This window comes from Triturus cristatus, chromosome 2_2 (genome assembly GCF_964204655.1).
Source record: "Triturus cristatus chromosome 2_2, aTriCri1.1, whole genome shotgun sequence".
In the NCBI taxonomy this organism is placed as follows: domain Eukaryota; kingdom Metazoa; phylum Chordata; class Amphibia; order Caudata; family Salamandridae; genus Triturus; species Triturus cristatus.
Window position 1 is genome coordinate 913,953,965 of NC_140582.1, and position 20,366 is coordinate 913,974,330.

At 43.1% G+C, this 20,366-nt stretch overlaps 1 protein-coding gene across 1 annotated transcript in view; it reads right to left on the reverse strand.

Annotated features, from left to right (window-relative positions):
* The window catches only part of STIM2 (stromal interaction molecule 2), a 567,186-nt gene that overhangs the window by 25,305 nt on the left and 521,515 nt on the right, over positions 1–20,366 (reverse strand). Inside the window, exon 7 of the mRNA XM_085642305.1 lies at positions 8,661–8,838. Coding sequence (XP_085498431.1) covers positions 8,661–8,838 — 178 coding nt within the window. The remainder of the gene's footprint in view (positions 1–8,660; positions 8,839–20,366) is intronic.

Consider the following 20,366-nt stretch of genomic DNA (forward strand, 5'->3'; position numbering starts at 1 on the left):
TTGGAGCCATGGCCCGGCAGTCCGAGCATGACTACGAGTCGTGGTCGCGTTCCAGAAACAAATTAAGTGTTGATCTGTGACTGACATGGCGCGGATGGCAAGCGTTGCATGGTTTGAATCTCCTTTGACATTGTGAATAAACTTCACACCAAAAATAGTCGACAAAACATGGAAAAAAAAGCCTGTCAAAAAGTGACAGAGGGTAGCTCTCTTCACAGATCTGCACTGGTTGGCTCAGTAAGAAAAGAACTGATTACAGTGATCCGAGGTGACGCCTATATAGGTGACGTGGACGTTACTTCCGGTGCAGATGACATCACGTGGAGCCGACTGATGCCACCTACCAGCACAAGGATATTGCTTGAGCAAGAGACTTCTGGAATATAGCCTGATGCCTGAGAAATACTAAGATAAGGAATCTGCGGCTAGATGTCTCTATCAGATTAAGCATATAGAAAGAGACTTATATTTTTTCTTTATGTTGATCCAATGGAAAGTTATATTTTGGTGCAGCTTTCACCTAGAGTTCAAATACAATAAAGGACTGAAGACTCACATTAATGCACTACAGGGTCGCAGAATAGTTACAAAAAATACGGTTACTTATTTTTGCATGTCGCAATAAATTATGAGGCCTCTAGAAGCCATAACGAATGTACTCATAGTCTCATCATGCAACAATCTACCTGTGCACAGACACCAGGATGAGTTAGTCAGCAGTCCTCCTTACTCAGGCCACACCTGGGTGCACGCTTGTGTGAAGACATGTTCAGATGTAACCAACAAAGAGCCTCTTACCATAGCTGCAGAGAAACATGCCTTATTTTAAAAGGCTGGCACTAGCAGTTAGCACTCAGTTCCCTGTTGGCAGAAGCTTACAACGAGTGAGACTAAAGTAATGAGACTCACTCACTGCAGAAGTCCAAACACAGGTGATTAAAAATCAAAAATTATATGAAGTTTGAATGGGTAAGAACCTATTTCTCACAGGGTCCAACAGTACCTATCAACAGAACATATCAATTAGCCATATCATTAATAGATTCCTCTGTCTAGCAAGGAAATGTCCATATCAGTGATATTGCCATGCTAGAAATAGAATAGTAAGTTGCATCCAAACAGAGACTTGCGAGTTTCTAAACGATTCATTATCCATCTCTGAAATATGCACTTGCTGAAAAACAACAATGCCACTTTAGTTACATTTTATAAAGTTCGAATGATGGACGATGAAGTAACTTACAAAGGCACTGTGAATTTAGTTTTCATATGTGAATAGGCATGACCTTGCATGTCCACGTTCACTTTTCCCATGTTACTAAGAGTATTGCAATATTTCACTATTTAGGAAGTTTTGTAATCAAACTTTATGGCTCTTACGGCCATTTAAACAATATGTACTAATCCATCTGCAATTGTCCTGAGACCATCTGGGTAAACACTACTATATGTTCCATAACAACCTTCTTTGCACGTCAAACACATGACAGTGCCTAATTGGCATGTTCCTAGCTTTTAATATTCAAATACAGTACCACAGCCTAAGTTTAACAAACAAGTTCCGAATTCTTCTCCTGTTTTCTATTGGCATCAATTTGAGGCATCTGTAGGAGAAAATACCAGCTGTACACTGCTTAAAGCACAAATTGGGCATTTGATATGAATTGTACATATCAAGTGTGATGGTTGCTCAAGATGGGTTGTACCCCTATTGCCGAACTTTGGAAGTTCAGTTAATATCAGTGGGGGAACACACGATTAGGAACATTCTTTTGAAAATCTTTACTAAGTCATTCTTTTGTTCCTGTCTCTATTTGAGGCACTGGGGACAGTTCATTTAGACAATGCACTATGGGCTTGTAACCTGGGGCTTGGCATGGGCCAAAATACATAGTAGTTGAAACTTGGGGAATGTAACTACGTTTATGTAGAATTACAAAACTATCCAGCACCACATTCCGAGAGTAATAAACATCGAAAAGCACTGACATACAAACTCCATTATGAGCAAGCAGCCAGTCAGTTACCTTCTTGCCATGCCCTGCACAACCTAATCAAAGATGCAATACTTTAATTTCTGCTACCTGTTTAATGAATAATCTGTGAAACATCCATTCCCTTTGAGTAATATAATGACAGCTTTTTAGTCCACAAAGATCATGACTATTTTGAGCCTTCAAGAACCAGTTTTACTTCTTGTTGAGAGGCCCAAGTACAAGATATTCCAATAAAGGTAAAGTTATACCAGAACAAGCAACAACTGATAGATGCATGCTACTTCAAAACACGATTGGCCTAGGGCTTGAATAATAAAAGAGCATCTAACATAAAGCCAAGAGAATTACCTTTCTCAGATTGCACCAAACAATTTAGAATCTGGTCATCGAACACATCAATAAGTCAAGTGGGCTGATCTCACCTCTAGCACCTAGCCGTTGAGGTATTGGAATGTATACACTCTTGATGTCCAAACATGGGCAGTGAGCACCACCATTACTTTTGTTAACACGCAAGGGGACAAGGTAAGGCCGAAGGGGAGCACAGTCAATTTAAAGTGTTCCTGGTCCACTTTAAACTGTGAGTAAAGCCTCTGAGACTGCAGGATGAGTATATGAAAATACACGTCCTGCAAGTTTGAGGACCCCATGTAAACTTCTGGATCCATGTCTGATAGGGCGTGACCCAGGGTGAGGATTTTGAACCTTTCCTTGCTCACAAAGGCATTCAACGAACAGATGTACAATAAAGTTCTAAGGCATCCGTCCTTCTTCGGGACAAGCAAGTAACCAAATAGCATCCTTCCCCCTTCTCCGATTCCGATACCTGCTCTTTGGCAGCCTTAAACAAACAAAGGCAGACTTCCTGCATAGGATTACAGAATGTCCTTTCGAAAGTTGCTTCTGTGTGGGAGAAAGGTGGAGGCACAGGGTGTTGAGGAGGCGAATGGGCCTAACCTTTTGCCATAATCTGTAAAACCCATCTGCCTGTTGTGATGGATCTCCAGCCAGGGAGGAAATGTCATATCCATGCCATCGCATGTCACATCTGTGCTCCTGCCAGGCAGGAGCACCAAGGCAAACTAAATAAGCTTGGCAGCTGGTGCAGAACAGGAGTACAAATTTGATAATTGCTGTCCTTTCGGATTAAGCGTTTTTTCTCCGGTGCAACAGCTTTGGCCTCCAAAGGACTGTATTGGCTGCTGAGGTACAGGTTGAAAGGGCAGACTTTGTAAGCGCCCCCCCCCCCCCCCCCTAGAATAGCTTCAGAATTTTCTGTACTGGCGAGGAAATTGTATAGCTTGAATCAATAAACCCATAGCACGCGCTGTACTGAGTCAGTAAGTTGACTGCATCCAGGTGTAATTCTGAATACGACAGAAGTGTCAATAGCTCTGCCTATGCAGTCAGTCGTGTCCAGGCTGGCTAGCTCAGAGTAAACACTTCGAAGAAGCTTGGATTGTTTGCGTCACAGAGGCCCTGAGGACCATACGGAATGCCGGCAGGAGCTCACTGGCCATAATGTACTATGCCTAGGTATACCCTCCAAGAAGATAAATCACGTTAATAGATATGAAGACTAAACTAACTGAACAATAATATGTGTGCTTTGTGAAGGCTTTAATTCTTTTACATTCTCTGTCCAAGAGACTTGTCAGAAGATAATTCAGACCTTATTTGTTGATACCTTAACAGTCAGAATTTCCGGTGGAAAGAGTTTAGTTAGAAAGACAGGTCACCAGGGGCTATGTCTGCATCACGTAACCTTAGGTGGACTGACCAGAGGTTATGAGCATGGCTTGGACCAAGTTGCCACAAGAGTATCAGTAAATGTCGAGGTCAGATATGAGATTATTAATTTGGACAAGGGGACACCCTCCAGCCCAATAAGTTTGCTCTGATTAGGACAAAACACAGTTTTGAGACAACCTCTGCTGAACCCCTTGTCGCTATGGCACATGAAGCAGGAAACACCAGAGAGGTGTGTGCTAAGGTCAAACAGTACCTACAACTTCAAAGTACAAAACAACACAATAAAAGTCCCTAAACAACTTAGGAAAAAATAGAGACACATGTAATGACCAAAAAAATGTATCAGGCTGATCGAAATAGGTGAACGGGACCCAGAGATATGGATATTTAAAAAATTTAAGCTAGAAAGAGTCAAGCACTGTGGAAAATCGTTTAAGGTGGACCAGGATTTAGCTGCAGGTTCAGGCCAACCAAGATGGAGCAGAGGTTGGCTACACCAAGCGGGTTGGCCAAATGTTTTTACCTTCAAACATAGCCTCCAACTGCTGGGAACGTTTCTTCTGGTCAGCCCTGCAGGCTCTAGCTCCACAGGCCATCCTCTTAGGCTCATGGCCTCCCTCACATCAAATTTCCTTCAGGGTCTAGTCCTCTTACAGCTGAGCCCTCTTGGAGTCAGAAGTCCTTCTGCTATGTGTCCCTGAATCAGTTAAACAGGCAGCACAACTGGTTATGCCCTTAACTGTGACTGATGACGGGTTGTCTAAGATGGTCCTGGGAATGGATAGAACAACCCCTCCCTATCTCCTCAAAGTCAAAAGAAGTAGCGATAAAACTGCCTTTGTTCTGCCAATATTTCTTGTCTTCTCCCAAATACCTGTAACGTGGTCAGCAGTTAGCACCCATTTGGCCTCTCCTGCGCCCAGAGGCAAGCCACTGTTCTCCGAATCAGAGTAGTCAGTTTTCCCTGCCAAGGATGTGCATTCCAGCTCTAGCTCGGTGATGAGTGGCAGAACTGGTTTCAAGCAACTTCTAGCTCATGCAATGTGACTTTTCTGCCTAAATGATCAAAAATCTAAATTAACCATTAAGTCAGATTTTAGAAAGCTAACCACAAAGTAACTTTAAACCATTTTGTTTTTGGCCCTTTCTAAGTGTAGGTGGAAAATAAAGATTGCAATTCCACCCAGCCTAAAAAGTATTGCCTGGACTATGTAGTGAAACAGCTTTTGGGTTTTATCTCACTGTGAAGGCACACTAACCTCAATATGTAGTTTGCTCTATTTTTATATATTAGCACCCTGCCCATGGGCCTACAAGACATACTTGGGGGTGACTTTGACACATACAAAACTAGTTCTTTATGCAGCCTAGCCAGACCACAGAGGTGCTCAGTCAGAAACATACTTTTGTCATAAATGTGGGTGGTTTAAATACACACTGAAGCTCATATATGATAATGTATCTTATGTGCCACTGGTACACAATTTCCAAGGAACTTTTAGCAAAGTTAAATAGGTCAACTAGAGAGTTTCAATGTATAGCGTGTTTAAGAGGGGGAATCGCAGGCACTTTACTCCGTTTAACAGTGGTAAAGTACACAGAATTCTAAAGTCAGCTAATCCAGACATGCAAAAAAGTGGGGGCCAACGACAAAAATTTGGTAATTTCTCACAGCTTCTTTGAAAGGCAGTAATGGCTCAGATGAATCAGACTTACTGAAGAATCTCAGTTAACACGTTTCTTTCGGTCCCAAAAGTGGGCAATTGCAGATCTAGTGCATCAGCTGTCCTCTAAAACAACACTGAAAACAATGTGTTTTGGCCCTGGTGTCGACTCTAGATCTAGTTTCAGGAAATATGTTTAGTCCACTGGCACTCTGGAGGTCTTAATATATCGTCAGCATAATGAAAAGGGAGCAAGTTATTCCCCTCCCCATCAGTGCCCTGAGGGACATTAGCTGCGTCCTATAGTGGATCATAAGCAGAACCAAAGGATTCCTCAAGCCTCTGACAGCACTGGTGTCATGGTGAGGTCTTGAATTAGAATCAGGTTGCTTAACAACTCGTTGTACCTTTGTGACGTGGACCTGAAGTGGGTGATGTCGGTTTAAACTAAGAGTTCGATGTCTGCAGTGGATCTCGAACCGGTAACTGCAGAGTTGGTGTTGGCTCTAGTATAGAATGAACTGGAAAATATCCTGGTGTTAGTGCAGAGGCCAGAGCAGGCCCGGTAACTGGTCCTGAGGTGGCAGACTGTACTGGGAGTGGACCTGCCTACAGAAGTCTGTCTAGATACTCCTGCGGCTTCTTGGAGATAAAGGCCAGAATCGGTGGTCACCAAAGGTGCACAATTTCCAGCTTACCACCTTTGAGCATTCTCACTAGCCTTCAAGAGGCAGACAGGGTCAAGTCCCGTTTAGCCTTCTTAGGTCTAGGCTTTCAATTACTGGAACACTTCAGCTGGGAACTGGACTTTTCACAAACACAGCCTCAATGGTGAGGCCAGGGCAGGGCAGGGCCTATGACGTGGTGCTTCAACCACAACCTCTTAAGTTCGGAGATGTAGACCTTTGTCTGTTGGACCAGAGTTGTAATGGGTGCATAAGGGCATACTTGTCACATAATTTAAAGAGTTGAGGCAGGAGTACAAACACTGCAAAACACCCGACAACTGCTACCTGCAGTATTAGCACGCTTGAATCATGTTATTTTCGATGGAAACATTGTTCACTACCATACTGTTGCAGAAATTTGGAAGACCGACAAGGTTGGAAAAAGAGCTTTGAATCCGCATCAAAGGGCACCAAAAGAAAGGTACTGATGTCAATGCATAGGGTTGGTGCTTATATGCAACTCCGCTCTATCACTTCCAGGGCAGTACAGTCACAGTGGAGCCACACGGCACCTATCAGCATACAGGAGCATTGCTGAAGAATTCTATGGAACCAGTCTGGTATCTGGGGATACTCTTAAGGTGAACAATCTGTAGTTAGAAGTATCCATACGTAAAAGACCTGCTGAAACAGAGGAGGCCATGGTGAACCTACCACTATTCTGTTGAATTGCAGCTGTGAGGAATAAAACATTAGCAAATATGGAGAGAAAAAGTGAAGAAGCAAATTAAGTTTGTTGGTAGTTGTAGTTGTACAGTCAATGTTTTAGTTTATTGTAGTTTTCCAAGAATGTTTACATAACTGAAACATATAATTAACTATGAAGTTTAAAACCTGTTAAAATGTCATTCTCTGCTCTATAAGCTGAATAAAGATCATATAGCCCTGCTGGTTTTTACACACAATCAGCTTGCCATCAGACATACACAACAAGACCTCAGGCACACTAGCTATCCCGTAAAACCGTCAGATGCCCTCTCTGGCCCTTGGACACCCTAGTGTACCAGGTCACTTTCACACAGTAACAGATGGTCCTCAGAGACCCTTTCTCTCCTTTAGTCATTCCTGACTAATCAAACACCTCCAGTCGGTGAGCAAAGGATTTCAGCCAGCCATCAATTACCTACAACTAGCCATCAGAAATCGTCAACCCATCCACAGACGCTCTTGGATAGTGGTCAGATTACCCGAGCTGCATATGAAACCTATAGTATATGCCCTCGGGGAAGACCAGCGTACCTTCAGACACAAGAATTGTGCCCCAGAGGCCTTTAGACAGCATTCAGACCAGGCCAATCACAAGACTATGCGAGACAAAATCTACTTATGTGGACTCTGCTGTGCCTTAATACTGGCATCCTCATGTACCAAATATCCACCAAACACATTGCCCCTGAAAGATGAATAGACCGGAAGGAGCTACCATTCGTGGTTCCTCCCTTTTCTGTAAGTTTCAAGGGGGTGCATTACTGCTCCCGGGGACTCCTGGTGTGGCCCCAGCCACATTCAGCAGGCACTTCGAATCCATAGGACTGCTCTCAGAGACTGTCCTCGCACTCACCTGAACCTTAATCAATTTCAATTGGCCCTTAGAGACTGGGTGAGCCCTCAGATAACACCAAAATATCCTCAAGAGAACATAAGAAAGTCAGCTAGTCCTTATACTCTCCCAGTCATTCCTAAAATACCCTCAGATCACTGTAGCAGTCTCTTAAAAGGTCCCGATTTGAGCTTTGGCCCAAAACCTTCCAATCCAAACCAGTTAGGCCAATATATAAATGCAGTGTTTGAACGGATATACTCCCCAGCACCCTTACTTTTTTTTTTCTTAAGTTACTTACGGGTGGTTATTAATGGATGTAATGCTTTAATTCAGATGTATGTGGATACAAGGAGCAAAATCAATGGAGTCTTCATTTTCGTTTGCCATTGCAATTTCCTGTGACCGTGCATGATCCTGAAACTTGATGTTCGATACAAAGTTTATTTCTTTCACAATTTCTTGCTTGATCCATTAACTGAAACGTTGGTTGATGTACCCTTTTGAAAAAAGCCATGATTTTTCGACATTTGCTAATTCCTTCACAAATAATTGAATTCGCAGCATTTTTCCAGTAAAATCAACTAAACTGAAGGCGAATAAGGGGCATGTCAAATTATTGCATACATTGGTGTAAGCTTGTAGTTGTTCAAATAAACAAAAAAAGAAGAAGAGCATGATCTGATACAACAGCCAATAGAGTGAACTGTGCAGAGAAATATGCCCAAGAAATGATGAGAGGAGCAAAAGCACGTTGGAGAATCAGCCTGAGTAAGAGCCGTAAGAAATTGCACTTGTAACTAGAATAAAGGCAATGGAAGTAGTGTTTTTCATGCACATAGAAGAACGGTACACTTACTATACGCAGCTGGGCCCCAGTAAGTATGGTTTAGACATCACAGCAATGTAATAAGCAATTAGACTTAGAAACATAAGGTTTTTGGGACTGATGTTCTAACCTGGTCACTCATTCCCATACCTGCACTAACTCCTCCTCCGCATACTTGAGTCTGCTGAGTTCACACTCTGCTCCTTCTCTTAGCTCTCTCAACCGATGGGCTTCACGTTTAGCATCACAAATTTCATCCATCATTTTGCGCTCCAAATTTTGTTTTTCGACTGCAACAGTCCTGTTCTCCTCTTGTGCCTTTTCAAGCCTAAAGCATTCAGACAAATGTAACCGACATTTTCAGGTATCAGTTTGAGAAACTACTGCATCATTTCATCAAATATGCAGAAAAAAACCATTCTTTCTTGCATAGTTTTAAAATATACACATCAATTAAGTCAGCAGGAATGTAAACTTGACACAGGATTTATGCCATTAAAATGTTTTACGTATTTGAGAAAGCATGGCGACCAGGATAAGTAAAAATTTAATAATCTAAGACGCAAAAAAAGACATTTTAAGAGCTCCAAACAGGGTTAATCGGAATTCCTTTTAATTTACGACTATATATTAATTTGCCCCACTCTTGAACCTCTAAACAAAAATAAACAATCTATACAAACATGTTGCTTTTCTTCATAGGGTTACAGAATAGAGCCAGTAATTGGCAAATATATTTTGGAGAAAGGTTTGAATGTACGTTTTTGATTAGAGGCTAAACAAACTGATGATGTAAGAATGCAGTGAAATAAACAGCATGATAGACCACAAATTGCTAAGACGGGGAATATCCTCATGGAAGGCACTGCATGCATCCTAATTCTACTGGAAAACAAGTCACCTCATGAGAGGGCCGTGCCCTGCACGCTGTAACGGAGAGAGATGTAGAAAACAATAGGTAGAGCAGCTGAAACGTCAAAGACCTGTTAGCTCACAATACAGTAGGGCTTTCACAAGGCAGCTTCGGAGAATCCATGTTAAAACCAATGCTTCTCGCCAAAAAAAAATAATAATGTACAAAGCCATTTCAAATTCTTCAGCCTACATGAGTGGCCAAGGGAAAATGTCATCAAGAGAGCCAAGAGACCCAAGAAAGACCTCAGCCTTTAAAGATCTAATGAGAAGCTATCATTTTGAGTTCCCACAAAAATAGAGCATGATACAACTAGCTGATTCAATGTGCTTTCACGTTTTCATAAGCATAAACAAACAATACTAGTTTTACTGTGAATTATGTATTATTAAAAATATTCTGGCAAACCCAAACGAAAAGATCTGGTCGGATTCCTCATTGCTTTTCAGGAATAAAACTTTTGTTAATTCTTGCATAAAATAACGAGCTATGGAGAAATGGAAATAAAATAAGTATTTGAGAAATAGCTTACAGCCTAATACGCTCTAATGTAAAAAAATGAGCAAACTTTGCAATTTCAAAAACTGCTGGCCCTTAGCTGCCCGCAAATACGCATTCTTTTGGTTAGAGAACAAAAACAAATATTTTTAAAGGAAAGTTTTCAAATCCAACCCAGAGGGTGCTTGGAGAGGGGCTAGACTGTCTTTCAGCTTCCTAGGCTGTAGCTCAACTTCAAGTGCATGTCCGATTGTTATGTATGACTTTCACTGAGTGCCATTATCATGAATACTAGATTCTTAACCGGTTTATTCACTGCTATAACAGAGCCACAGTGAGAAACAAAACGTTTCTTCCCACTACGGCTACCTTTATATTCCTCCACTGCGCAGGGTGTTATGAGGCCTAGCACCAAACGAAAGGCAAAAAAAAGCTTGATTTTGTTTTCCAAGTCATGGATGTTAGGCTTATTAAACAGGTGTGAAAAAGTTGATATGCTTTCAGTGAGACGCATCCAGTGAGCCATACAGTATTGGTGTCTGAATAAATTCCATACTCATTTAAGAATAACTTGCTTAAAATGCACTGGGGAAAGAAAAAAAAATTGTTTCTAGAAAATATCATATAAGTGGATCTATACAACTATATGTCCCTGATAAAGAAGCATTACAAAATCGGAGGTGTTAATATATGAAGAATTTGCTTTCGCTTCAGAACACTTCATTCAGTACAACAATTTGCATCTAAAAAGTTCAAGCCTTTAATAGCCCTTCATCCGGTGCCAGGCCTCCGAACATCCAACATGAGGGAGGGAGGAATACAGGAGAAGAATGAACATTCAAACATTCCCAGACGGGGCGTGGCTTGGCGCCCGTGAAGTATGGCGGCACTCGGGTGAGGATCTCCGGTCTCCTAGGCGGACTTCACGTTACCAAACAGCTCTCCGTGGAACAGGAGACGCTTTTCTTTATATGAGAACCTTAGGAGTGTAATGCTGCAGCCGGTATCTCCACAAACAATGCCTCTGAGGATTTATTCCCGTTAGTAAGTCCTGAGGCGGCTCTGTTTCATTGCGGCCGCTAATTTTTTTTTTGCGCGCGATCGCGCGTTTCCTGGCTGCTTCGTTCTTAAGTTGCCGCAGGGTCCGTAATTAAGCACTTGCCTCACTATTCTGCCCAGAAAGTGCTTCTTTCCTGCCTCTCACGCTGGGGTTGAGAATTTTATGTCCAGCTAACCAATTTTTGCTGAGGAATATACACTGTGCTCTGAGAGGGTAGTCATCTTATCTCCACCAGGAGCTGCTGTCATGCTTTGTGGTGCTGCTATGGTAGCATCAATGCTATGTTACCTTGCCTTTGCCCTTAATGTCTTCAGGAATTGGTGAACTTATATCTTATGCACCGGAGCACCATTTGATGTTGTTGCTTCTCACTTGCTGACTCCTGCTTTTGTTTGTATGCTTTTCTCCAGTACGCAGCTTTTATCATTGAGCCCTTACAACGCACAGCCTTAGTGACATTTGCATTCCTCACTTGAAAGAGGCATCAGCGCGCTTCAATATTTTCACTGCCCAACAGATAAACAGCACTTTCGTGCTTCCACGCAGAGGCTTCTTTTGTCCGTCGCTGGTAAATTTTTTGAAATCTCCCCCTCGTCAGGCTATAATGGGGGAATCTCTCCATACTTCTCGCCCTGATCCTCCGCACTCTGTCCTTGTGCTCATCCCTGCGCTTACTTCTGAGCTTACGAGGACTTTTGCCTCTGTGGTGCAGACTCCGTCAGTTGTTTCAATCAGGTTGGGAGAACCAGTGTCTGTTACCACGTCTGGTAATATTAGCTCCGCTTCAATTCCCGTCCCCGCCTCATTGTCGGAGTACGGGGGCTCAGACGGTGATGTTCAAGTACCTCAGGGGGTAGAGGGCGATGGTCAGCCCCAGCGCCAGGTTCAAATAGTCCCTCAGGCTCTGGCACAGAGCCCGTCTCGGGGGGGCTGGAAGTGATATCGAGTGGCAGCTACCAACAGACTTCGCACGCATTGGGAGCCGGATTGTCTCAAGAGACCCCAGTCGACCTAGCATCATCTCTACCCCTTCCACCAGTTTCCTCTCTAGAGCAAATGTTTCGGTCTCTCTCAGCCGACATTAAAGGTGGTTTTGAAGAATCAGCTGCGATTCAGAGAGAGATCAAAAGCTATTGTGAGGCGCTGGCTAGTAAAGTTGATGGGCTCACTGCGAGAACTAACGCGTTAGAAGAAGCAGTTGGCGGGCTATCCTTGCATGTAGATAATGCGAGGGACGAGATAGTGAATCTCAAGACGGAAGACATTTCAATTGCTGAAAGGATGGAGACTTTGGAAAATCATGCCAGGCGTAATAACATCCGGGTTTTGAATATTCCCGAGGGAATTGAAGGCTCTGACGTCAAAGGTTTCATTGTCCCTTTGCTGGCTTTTTCTTTAAAGTTGGGGCTATCTGAAGAAGAAATAGCCAGTGATATTCAACGGGTATACAGAGAACCTTTTAGACGAAATTCTCAAAGATCAAAACCGAGGAGGATCCTTGTGAATTTTCACACTTACACCATAAAGGAGCAGATTCTCAATGCAGCTTTAAAGCAAAAGTCCCTGGACTATAAAGGCTTTACATTTCAGGTACGGTCTGACTTATCTAGAGTGACACTTGAAAAGCAGTGGGAGCTAGGCAAAAAGATGGATGCATTTCGGAAACTTGGTGCCACCGTCCAGCTAAGTTTTCCTGCAATACTGAAAATTATGCTGAATAACAAAATGTACAACATTCGTACAGTCCAGGCCGCTGATGACTTGTTATCTACCCTCCAAAGTGACAGGGGCGCAGCGGGAGGGCCTCCCTGAGCACTTACCTTTTGTTGACCCTCCCTCATAATTATTCTCTACCATTTTGCTTAGGGAATCCTTATTCGCATACATTTTTGTATATGCATAGGCTAGACACACGAGTAATAATATGGAAAGCACAAGTAAGGGGGTGAATGTAATTTGTAAATACAATATACAATATAACCTAGCCTTACAATGGATAGGATAGGAGAAACAAGCATAGGGTAGAAGGTGGAGAATAGAAAGCAGATCTATAAAATAAAAAAAAATAAAAAAGAGATAAGTGGGAGGAGAAAAGAGGAGAAAATAATTAAAAAAAAACGGATGGGGGGGAAAAAGGAAAAAAAAAAAAAACTCTTTGCTACAAAACATACATTACAAGTCACACATATGGAACCACGATTAGTGCATTCACTCCGGGGGGGTGGGGTTGGGTAAGGGGTACCACAAACCGGTCACCGGTTGGATTTCACAAGGGTTCCTCAGGGGGTCGGGGGGTGAGGTTAGGCCACAGGGGTGTAGGGATAAGGTTAGGGGTGTGGGTTAGTAAAAATACAAAAAAATCCTCGTTTTCAGTCTGGTCTCAGATTCAGTTGTGTAAATTTACATTTAGTTACGTTTTTTTTCGGCAGGACGGCTACCTCAGGAGCATGTTTAGGCTTCTTGTCCTTGAGTTCAAATTCCTTTGTACTCTGTCTTGTGTAAATGGTGGGAAGTTGAGCTATGAGTAATCTTAGGATTCTCTCTTGGAATGTCAATGGTCTGCGCACCAAACCAAGGGCAAATAGAATTTTACAGTATCTTCGCGATATTGATGCGCAGATCATTGTACTCCAGGAGACACATCTCATCGAGGAGGAGATGCTTGATTTAGTGAAAAGGAACAGGTGGATTGATTTTTCGGTATCCACTTCTCAGTCATTAAACACGAGGGGTGTCGCTGTCTTGTTTAAAAAATCTATTAACACAAGAATCATAACACAGAAGGTCGACCCGGGAGGTAGGTGGGCGATCACCCTGGTGGTCATTGGTGGCGTAAAACTAACACTGGCAGGCTTTTATGGTGCCAACCAGGACGATCCAGCTCCCTTAGAGTCTCTCTTCTCAAGTCTTTTGCACTTTCCAGATCCTATAATTCTTGCAGGGGATTTTAATATAGTGCTGGATCCAGCGCTAGATAAGATTCCCCGCAGCAGGCAGTTGACCCCGTCCAAAGCTAGAGCCTTTTTGCTGAGTTCCATGAAGCAATATGGGTACGCTGACATCTGGCGGGCAAGAGCAGGCACAAAACCAGGTTTTTCATTTCACAATTATAAGTATCACCATCAATCCAGAATCGATTATTTTCTGATAAGTCACGTTTTGGTTGATTCAGTTAAAGATATTTCTTACCTCCCTCCGCATCTTTCAGACCACTCTGCTGTTCTTCTGGAAATGGTCGGAGTTACTAAACCTCTTACTACCTCCTGGTCTTTTGACAGATCTTTACTCTCTTGTCCCCAAGATGTCCTGTCTATTAGAGCTGACACTCTTGAATTTATGCGTATTAATATTGGATCTTCAGACCCTCGGGTCGTTTGGGATGCATTTACGTGTTGTCTTCGTGGATTAATTAAAAACAAGGTAGTACATCGAAGGAGGCGATATGCGCAGGAGATATCATCCATTGAAGTAGCGCTTCTTGAAGTGCAAACGGAAATTAATGTCACTAGTCAAGATCATACAGACATTTATTTTGCACTCCAAGAAAAATTGGCTTCCCTCAAAGCGGACTTGGCCTCTGTATTAAATGAACGAATTTTGCAAAAATGGGAAGCGAGTAAATTATCGCATTTTGAATACGGAGAAGGGGCTGGCAAGCTGTTGGCCTGGAAGGCTAAGTCTGACAGGGCGCGTAATATAATAAATGCTGTGACATCTCCCCAGGGTACTGTCTCCTCGGATTTGGAGATTAGAACCGCTTTTAAAACCTTCTTCCAGAACATCTATCAGGAGGACAATAACATTGAGTCAGCAGCCATTGAGAGTTGGTTAAGGGGTATTTCTCTTCCAAGATTGTCGGATCTCCAATGTGAAATATTGGAAAAGGAGGTAACTAGGGAAGAGGTAGAGGGGGCTGTGCGAGCTAGCAAGGCAGGAAAAGCTGCTGGTCCGGATGGCTTACCGGCAGAATTATATAAGATCTTAGTTGAAGAAATTTCTCCTTTTCTTACAATATTGTTTAATCAAATTCTAGTAGGAGGGGCCATACCACCTGCAACTTGGAATGAAGCTTCCATTACTCTTATATTAAAACCTGGCAAACCCCCCACCGATTGTGGCTCCTACCGCCCTATATCTATATTAAATGCAGATTACAAAATCTTTGCCTCTCTGCTGGCAAGAAGGCTGGGTCAAGTCATCCCCACATTAGTTCATCCTAACCAAAAGGGCTTTATTGGAGGCCGCCAGCTCTTCGAGCTAACATATGACCTAATAGGTGCCATCGATATGGCTACCTTGAATGCGGCTCCGCTGGCCATTCTTACGCTCGACGCCACCAAGGCCTTCGACAGGGTCAACTGGTTGTACCTGTCGGGGGCCTTGACCAAGTTTGGCGTGGGAGGAAATTTTCGAAGGGCTGTACGGTTGCTATATAATTGTCCATCAGCACGGGTACTTGTTAACGGCGGACTTTCTGAACCATTTGCAATTTCTAGAGGGACCTGCCAGGGTTGTCCCCTTTCCCCTCTCCTATTCGATCTCTACATTGAACCTTTGGCTCAAAAAATACGCGAAGAACACTCCATCATACCCTTCGTACATAGGGAATGGGAGAAGAAGGTTGCGTTATACGCGGATGACCTCATGGTTATGACCTCTGACATTGACTCTGCCTTCCCGGCAGTCATTAGGTTGGCTGTTGAATTTGGAAATGTTTCTGGCTATGAGGTAAACGCAGCTAAAACAGAAACATTGGTATGGAACGATGTCGGCAGCAGCTATAGTAATGGCTCAAATAAGTGTCTTCGTTATCTGGGCTTAAACATTATTAAAGATATCTCTCTGATCGCTTCTACTAATTTTGCTAGGATCGCAAAAGAATGCCGCAAATTGATGAGAGCTTGGGTACACCTTCCCCTTACTGTAATTGGTAGAGTTAATCTGGTGAAAATGTCTATTCTCCCTAGGGTTTCCTTTTTGTTTAATACAATCCCTCTTTACTTTGAACCCGCTTTGTTGGCTAAACTCCAGAGTGAGATAAGCTCTTTTATTTGGTGCAACAAAAACCCAAGGATAGCTTGGAAAAAGATAAGGCGACGAAGAGAGAAGGGGGGCTTGGCAGGGCCCGACTTACAGGTTTACACTTGGGCATTTCAGCTTTCCCACGCACGTATGCTGTTAAAAACACCCTCTGGCGTCGGGACTGGCAATTCGTTCGCCACCCTGTTGAAGTGCGAAGGAGCTGGGCAGTCTGGTTTTCTCTTTAAATTCGGAGACCCCAAATTTTTCAAAAAGGTCAAATTGAAGATCTTACAGGGCCTGGCAAGAACTTGGGCAAAAATAAAATCCTGTACTAAATTAGGGTATTACTCCAGTAGAGCTCCTCTATGGGACCTTCCAGAGGCGCCAACCTGGCTAAATGATGCACTGGCTACTCCACTTAGGGAATCTGGGATGGCTGTCTGGGGGGATCTCTTTGTGGAAGGGACCTTGCTCCCCTGGGAGGACTTAGTTCGTAAAGTTGGGCCCAATCTCTCAAGATTTAAATACGTACAAATAGTAAGTTGGGCCCAAGCAGTAACAACACGGCCTACACGACTTAATAAGTTCATTCTAGGGGGAGGAAGTCACTTGGAAACCCTCTTAGTTGACCAGCCTTCTGTAAAAAAAGAAGTCTCGCTATGGTATTCCCCAATAATGGATGAAATGGATGGAGACTTTGTTCTCCCAGAACAGCTGTGGAGTTCTTTGATACCGACCTCCAACGTCGTAGATCTCTGGTTGATGTCCTGTAAACTGTTGTGGGAATTAGTGAAACCAGCTCGGCTACGCAGGAATCACTTGTTTACACTACATAGGGCTTACTATTCCCCACAAAGACTCTCGAAATTCGCGGCCGGAGGTCCGGTGGCTTGTCCGAGATGTGGACTTATGGAGGCTGCTGATTCACACATGTTTTTCGAGTGTCCTCACTTAACTCCATTTTGGGACGCAATCAGTAGCAAACTTTCGGCCAGGCTGGGTCGTCCGATATTAATAGACCTGAAGCTAGTAATTTTTGGAACAGTAGACTGTACACGATCTATGGCTGGTAATCTATTATTCTATGCAATGCTGGTGGCTCGTAGAGAAATCTGCAAACGCTGGAAAGAACCCACTGTACCATCTTTTTATGATTGGCGTAGATCCCTGCTCCAGTTCTCTGTATTAGACATAGCTAGGGCTGGTAACCGTAACAGGAGAAATTTTTGGAAGTTGTTGGACGGGCTTTTTTGAATTTTTGAACTAGCTGGGGTGTTTTTTTTTTTTTTTTCTCCCCAGCTCCGATGATTATTCTGCCATAGTACTGTCGTGCTGTTTCTTTAACTTTCCCGATGGTCTCCTCCTTTCTCGCCCAGGTCGTATATTACATCGGCAATGGCATGTATAACCTTAAAGTTGGTTAACTTCTGTCAGCTGGCTAGTAAGGGTTGAGCTGCTGGGGTGGCCGCGGCAGCTGTAGGGCTCTTTTATTTGACTTTTCATCTACTTCCCTTCCAGCATCGGCTGTGTCAGCGCAACGGTACACTCGCAACTCTTGTTACCCATGCAGTTGGCTCTCAGCAGTCCGGAACCATGGCAGTAAATGAGGAACAAAAAAAATACTAGTTTTACTGTAAATTATGTATTATTAAAAATATTCTGGCAACCCCAAACGAAAAGATCTGGTCGGATTCCTCATTGCTTTTCACGAATAAAACTTTTGTTAATTCTTGCATAAAATAACGAGCTATGGAGAAATGGAAATAAAATAAGTATTTGAGAAATAGCTTACAGCCTAATACGCTCTAATGTAAAAAAATGAGCAAACTTTGCAATTTCAAAAACTGCTGGCCCTTAGCTGCCCGCAAATACGCATTCTTTTGGTTAGAGAACAAAAACAAATATTTTTAAAGGAAAGTTTTCAAATCCAACCCAGAGAGTGCTTGGAGAGGGGCTAGACTGTCTTTCAGCTTCCTAGGCTGTAGCTCAACTTCAAGTGCATGTCCGATTGTTATGTATGACTTTCACTGAGTGCCATTATCATGAATACTAGATTCTTAACCGGTTTATTCACTGCTATAACAGAGCCACAGTGAGAAACAAAACGTTTCTTCCCACTACGGCTACCTTTATATTCCTCCACTGCGCAGGGTGTTATGAGGCCTAGCACCAAACGAAAGGCCAAAAAAAGCTTGATTTTGTTTTCCAAGTCATGGATGTTAGGCTTATTAAACAGGTGTGAAAAAGTTGATATGCTTTCAGTGAGACGCATCCAGTGAGCCATACAGTATTGGTGTCTGAATAAATTCCATACTCATTTAAGAATAACTTGCTTAAAATGCACTGGGGAAAGAAAAAAAAATTGTTCCTAGAAAATATCATATAAGTGGATCTATACAACTATATGTCCCTGATAAAGAAGCATTACAAAATCGGAGGTGTTAATATATGAAGAATTTGCTTCCGCTTCAGAACTCTTCATTCAGTACAACAATTTGCATCTAAAAAGTTCAAGCCTTTAATAGCCCTTCATCCGGTGCCAGGCCTCCGAACATCCAACATGAGGGAGGGAGGAATACAGGAGAAGTATGAACATTCAAACATTCCCAGACGGGGCGTGGCTTGGCGCCCGTGAAGTATGGCGGCACTCGGGTGAGGATCTCCGGTCTCCTAGGCGGACTTCACGTTACCAAACAGCTCTCCGTGGAACAGGAGACGCTTTTCTTTATATGAGAACCTTAGGAGTGTAATGCTGCAGCCGATATCTCCACAAACAATGCCTCTGAGGATTTATTCCCGTTAGTAAGTCCTGAGGCGGCTCTGTTTCATTGCGGCCGCCAATTTTTCCCGGCTGCTTCGTTCTTAAGTTGCCGCAGGGTCCGTAATTAATCACTTGCCTCACTATTCTGCCCAGAAAGTGCTTCTTTCCTGCCTCTCACGCTGGGGTTGAGAATTTTATGTCCAGCTAACCAATTTTTGCTGAGGAATATACACTGTGCTCTGAGAGGGTAGTCATCTTATCTCCACCAGGAGCTGCTGTCATGCTTTGTGGTGCTGCTATGGTAGCATCAATGCTATGTTACCTTGCCTTTTCCCTTAATGTCTTCAGGAATTGGTGAACTTATATCTTATGCACCGGAGCACCATTTGATGTTGTTGCTTCTCACTTGCTGACTCCTGCTTTTGTTTGTATGCTTTTCTCCAGTACGCAGCTTTTATCATTGAGCCCTTACAACGCACAGCCTTAGTGACATTTGCATTCCTCACTTGAAAGAGGCATCAGCGCGCTTCAATATTTTCACTGCCCAACAGATAAACAGCACTTTCGTGCTTCCACGCAGAGGCTTCTTTTGTCCGTCGCTGGTTTGTCACTCTTTTTCATGGCTGTCCGTCTTCTCACATGATTTTTGTCTGCTAGTGCTTTCATTTGTGTACACTTGTTTAGTCGAGAGGGATGTGATCGCGACTTATGGGCAGAACAAAAGCAGCACACTCATCTGTTAAGCCAAGGCACATTTTTATTAAAAATTCAAAGATTTTTTCTGAGCTCTCTAGAGTTGAAAATTCTTTGACATCTACTCCTCAAAGTTCGGAGATAACAATGGATCCCTCTGCCGCAGCCCCAGGAAAATCTAATACCAAACGGCTAAAAAAAGATCCTCCTTCGCCACCTAAATCAACCTACCCTGTATCTATGGAGCTATTATTGGATGAAATTAGGGCCCTCCGACCCTTCATGGAAGAGACCAACACCAAATTGCAAATTTTAACAGATAATTGGTTCCAACTTGAAACAAGGGTCTCCTCAGTGGAACAAAGTGTTGCTTCCTTACAAGAAACCTGCGCTACTGTTTCTCATCTGCATTCATAAGTCTCTTCCCTCCAAAGGCAGGTAGAGGACCTTGAGAATCGCAACAGACTGAATAATCTTCGGATCTACGGCCTGGAGGAGGGACTGGAGGGATCTGATTCTCTCTCCTTTTTCAAGTCATTTCTTCCTAAACTATTACACTTGCCTGAAGGCACGGTGCTCAACATCCAGCGCGCGCACCGACTGGGGCGAGCTCCATCTCAACCTTTGGCCTCACAACGACCAACAGGAGTTATCCTATACTTTTTAGAGTACACAGATTTATTGAAGGTGTTATCGGCGGTCAAAGCTTCTCCAAAAATCACATGGTCAGGCTCATCTTTGTTTTCTTGCACAGGATTACGCCAAGGCCACTGCAAACCGTCGTAAGGCTTTTCTAAACATGAGAGCTGATATACGGCCTTTTCCACCCATGCCTCTTCAAAGTTACTCACAACAACAGAACAACAACATATGAAGACCCGCTGCGTCTACAAAGTTTCATAAACTCTT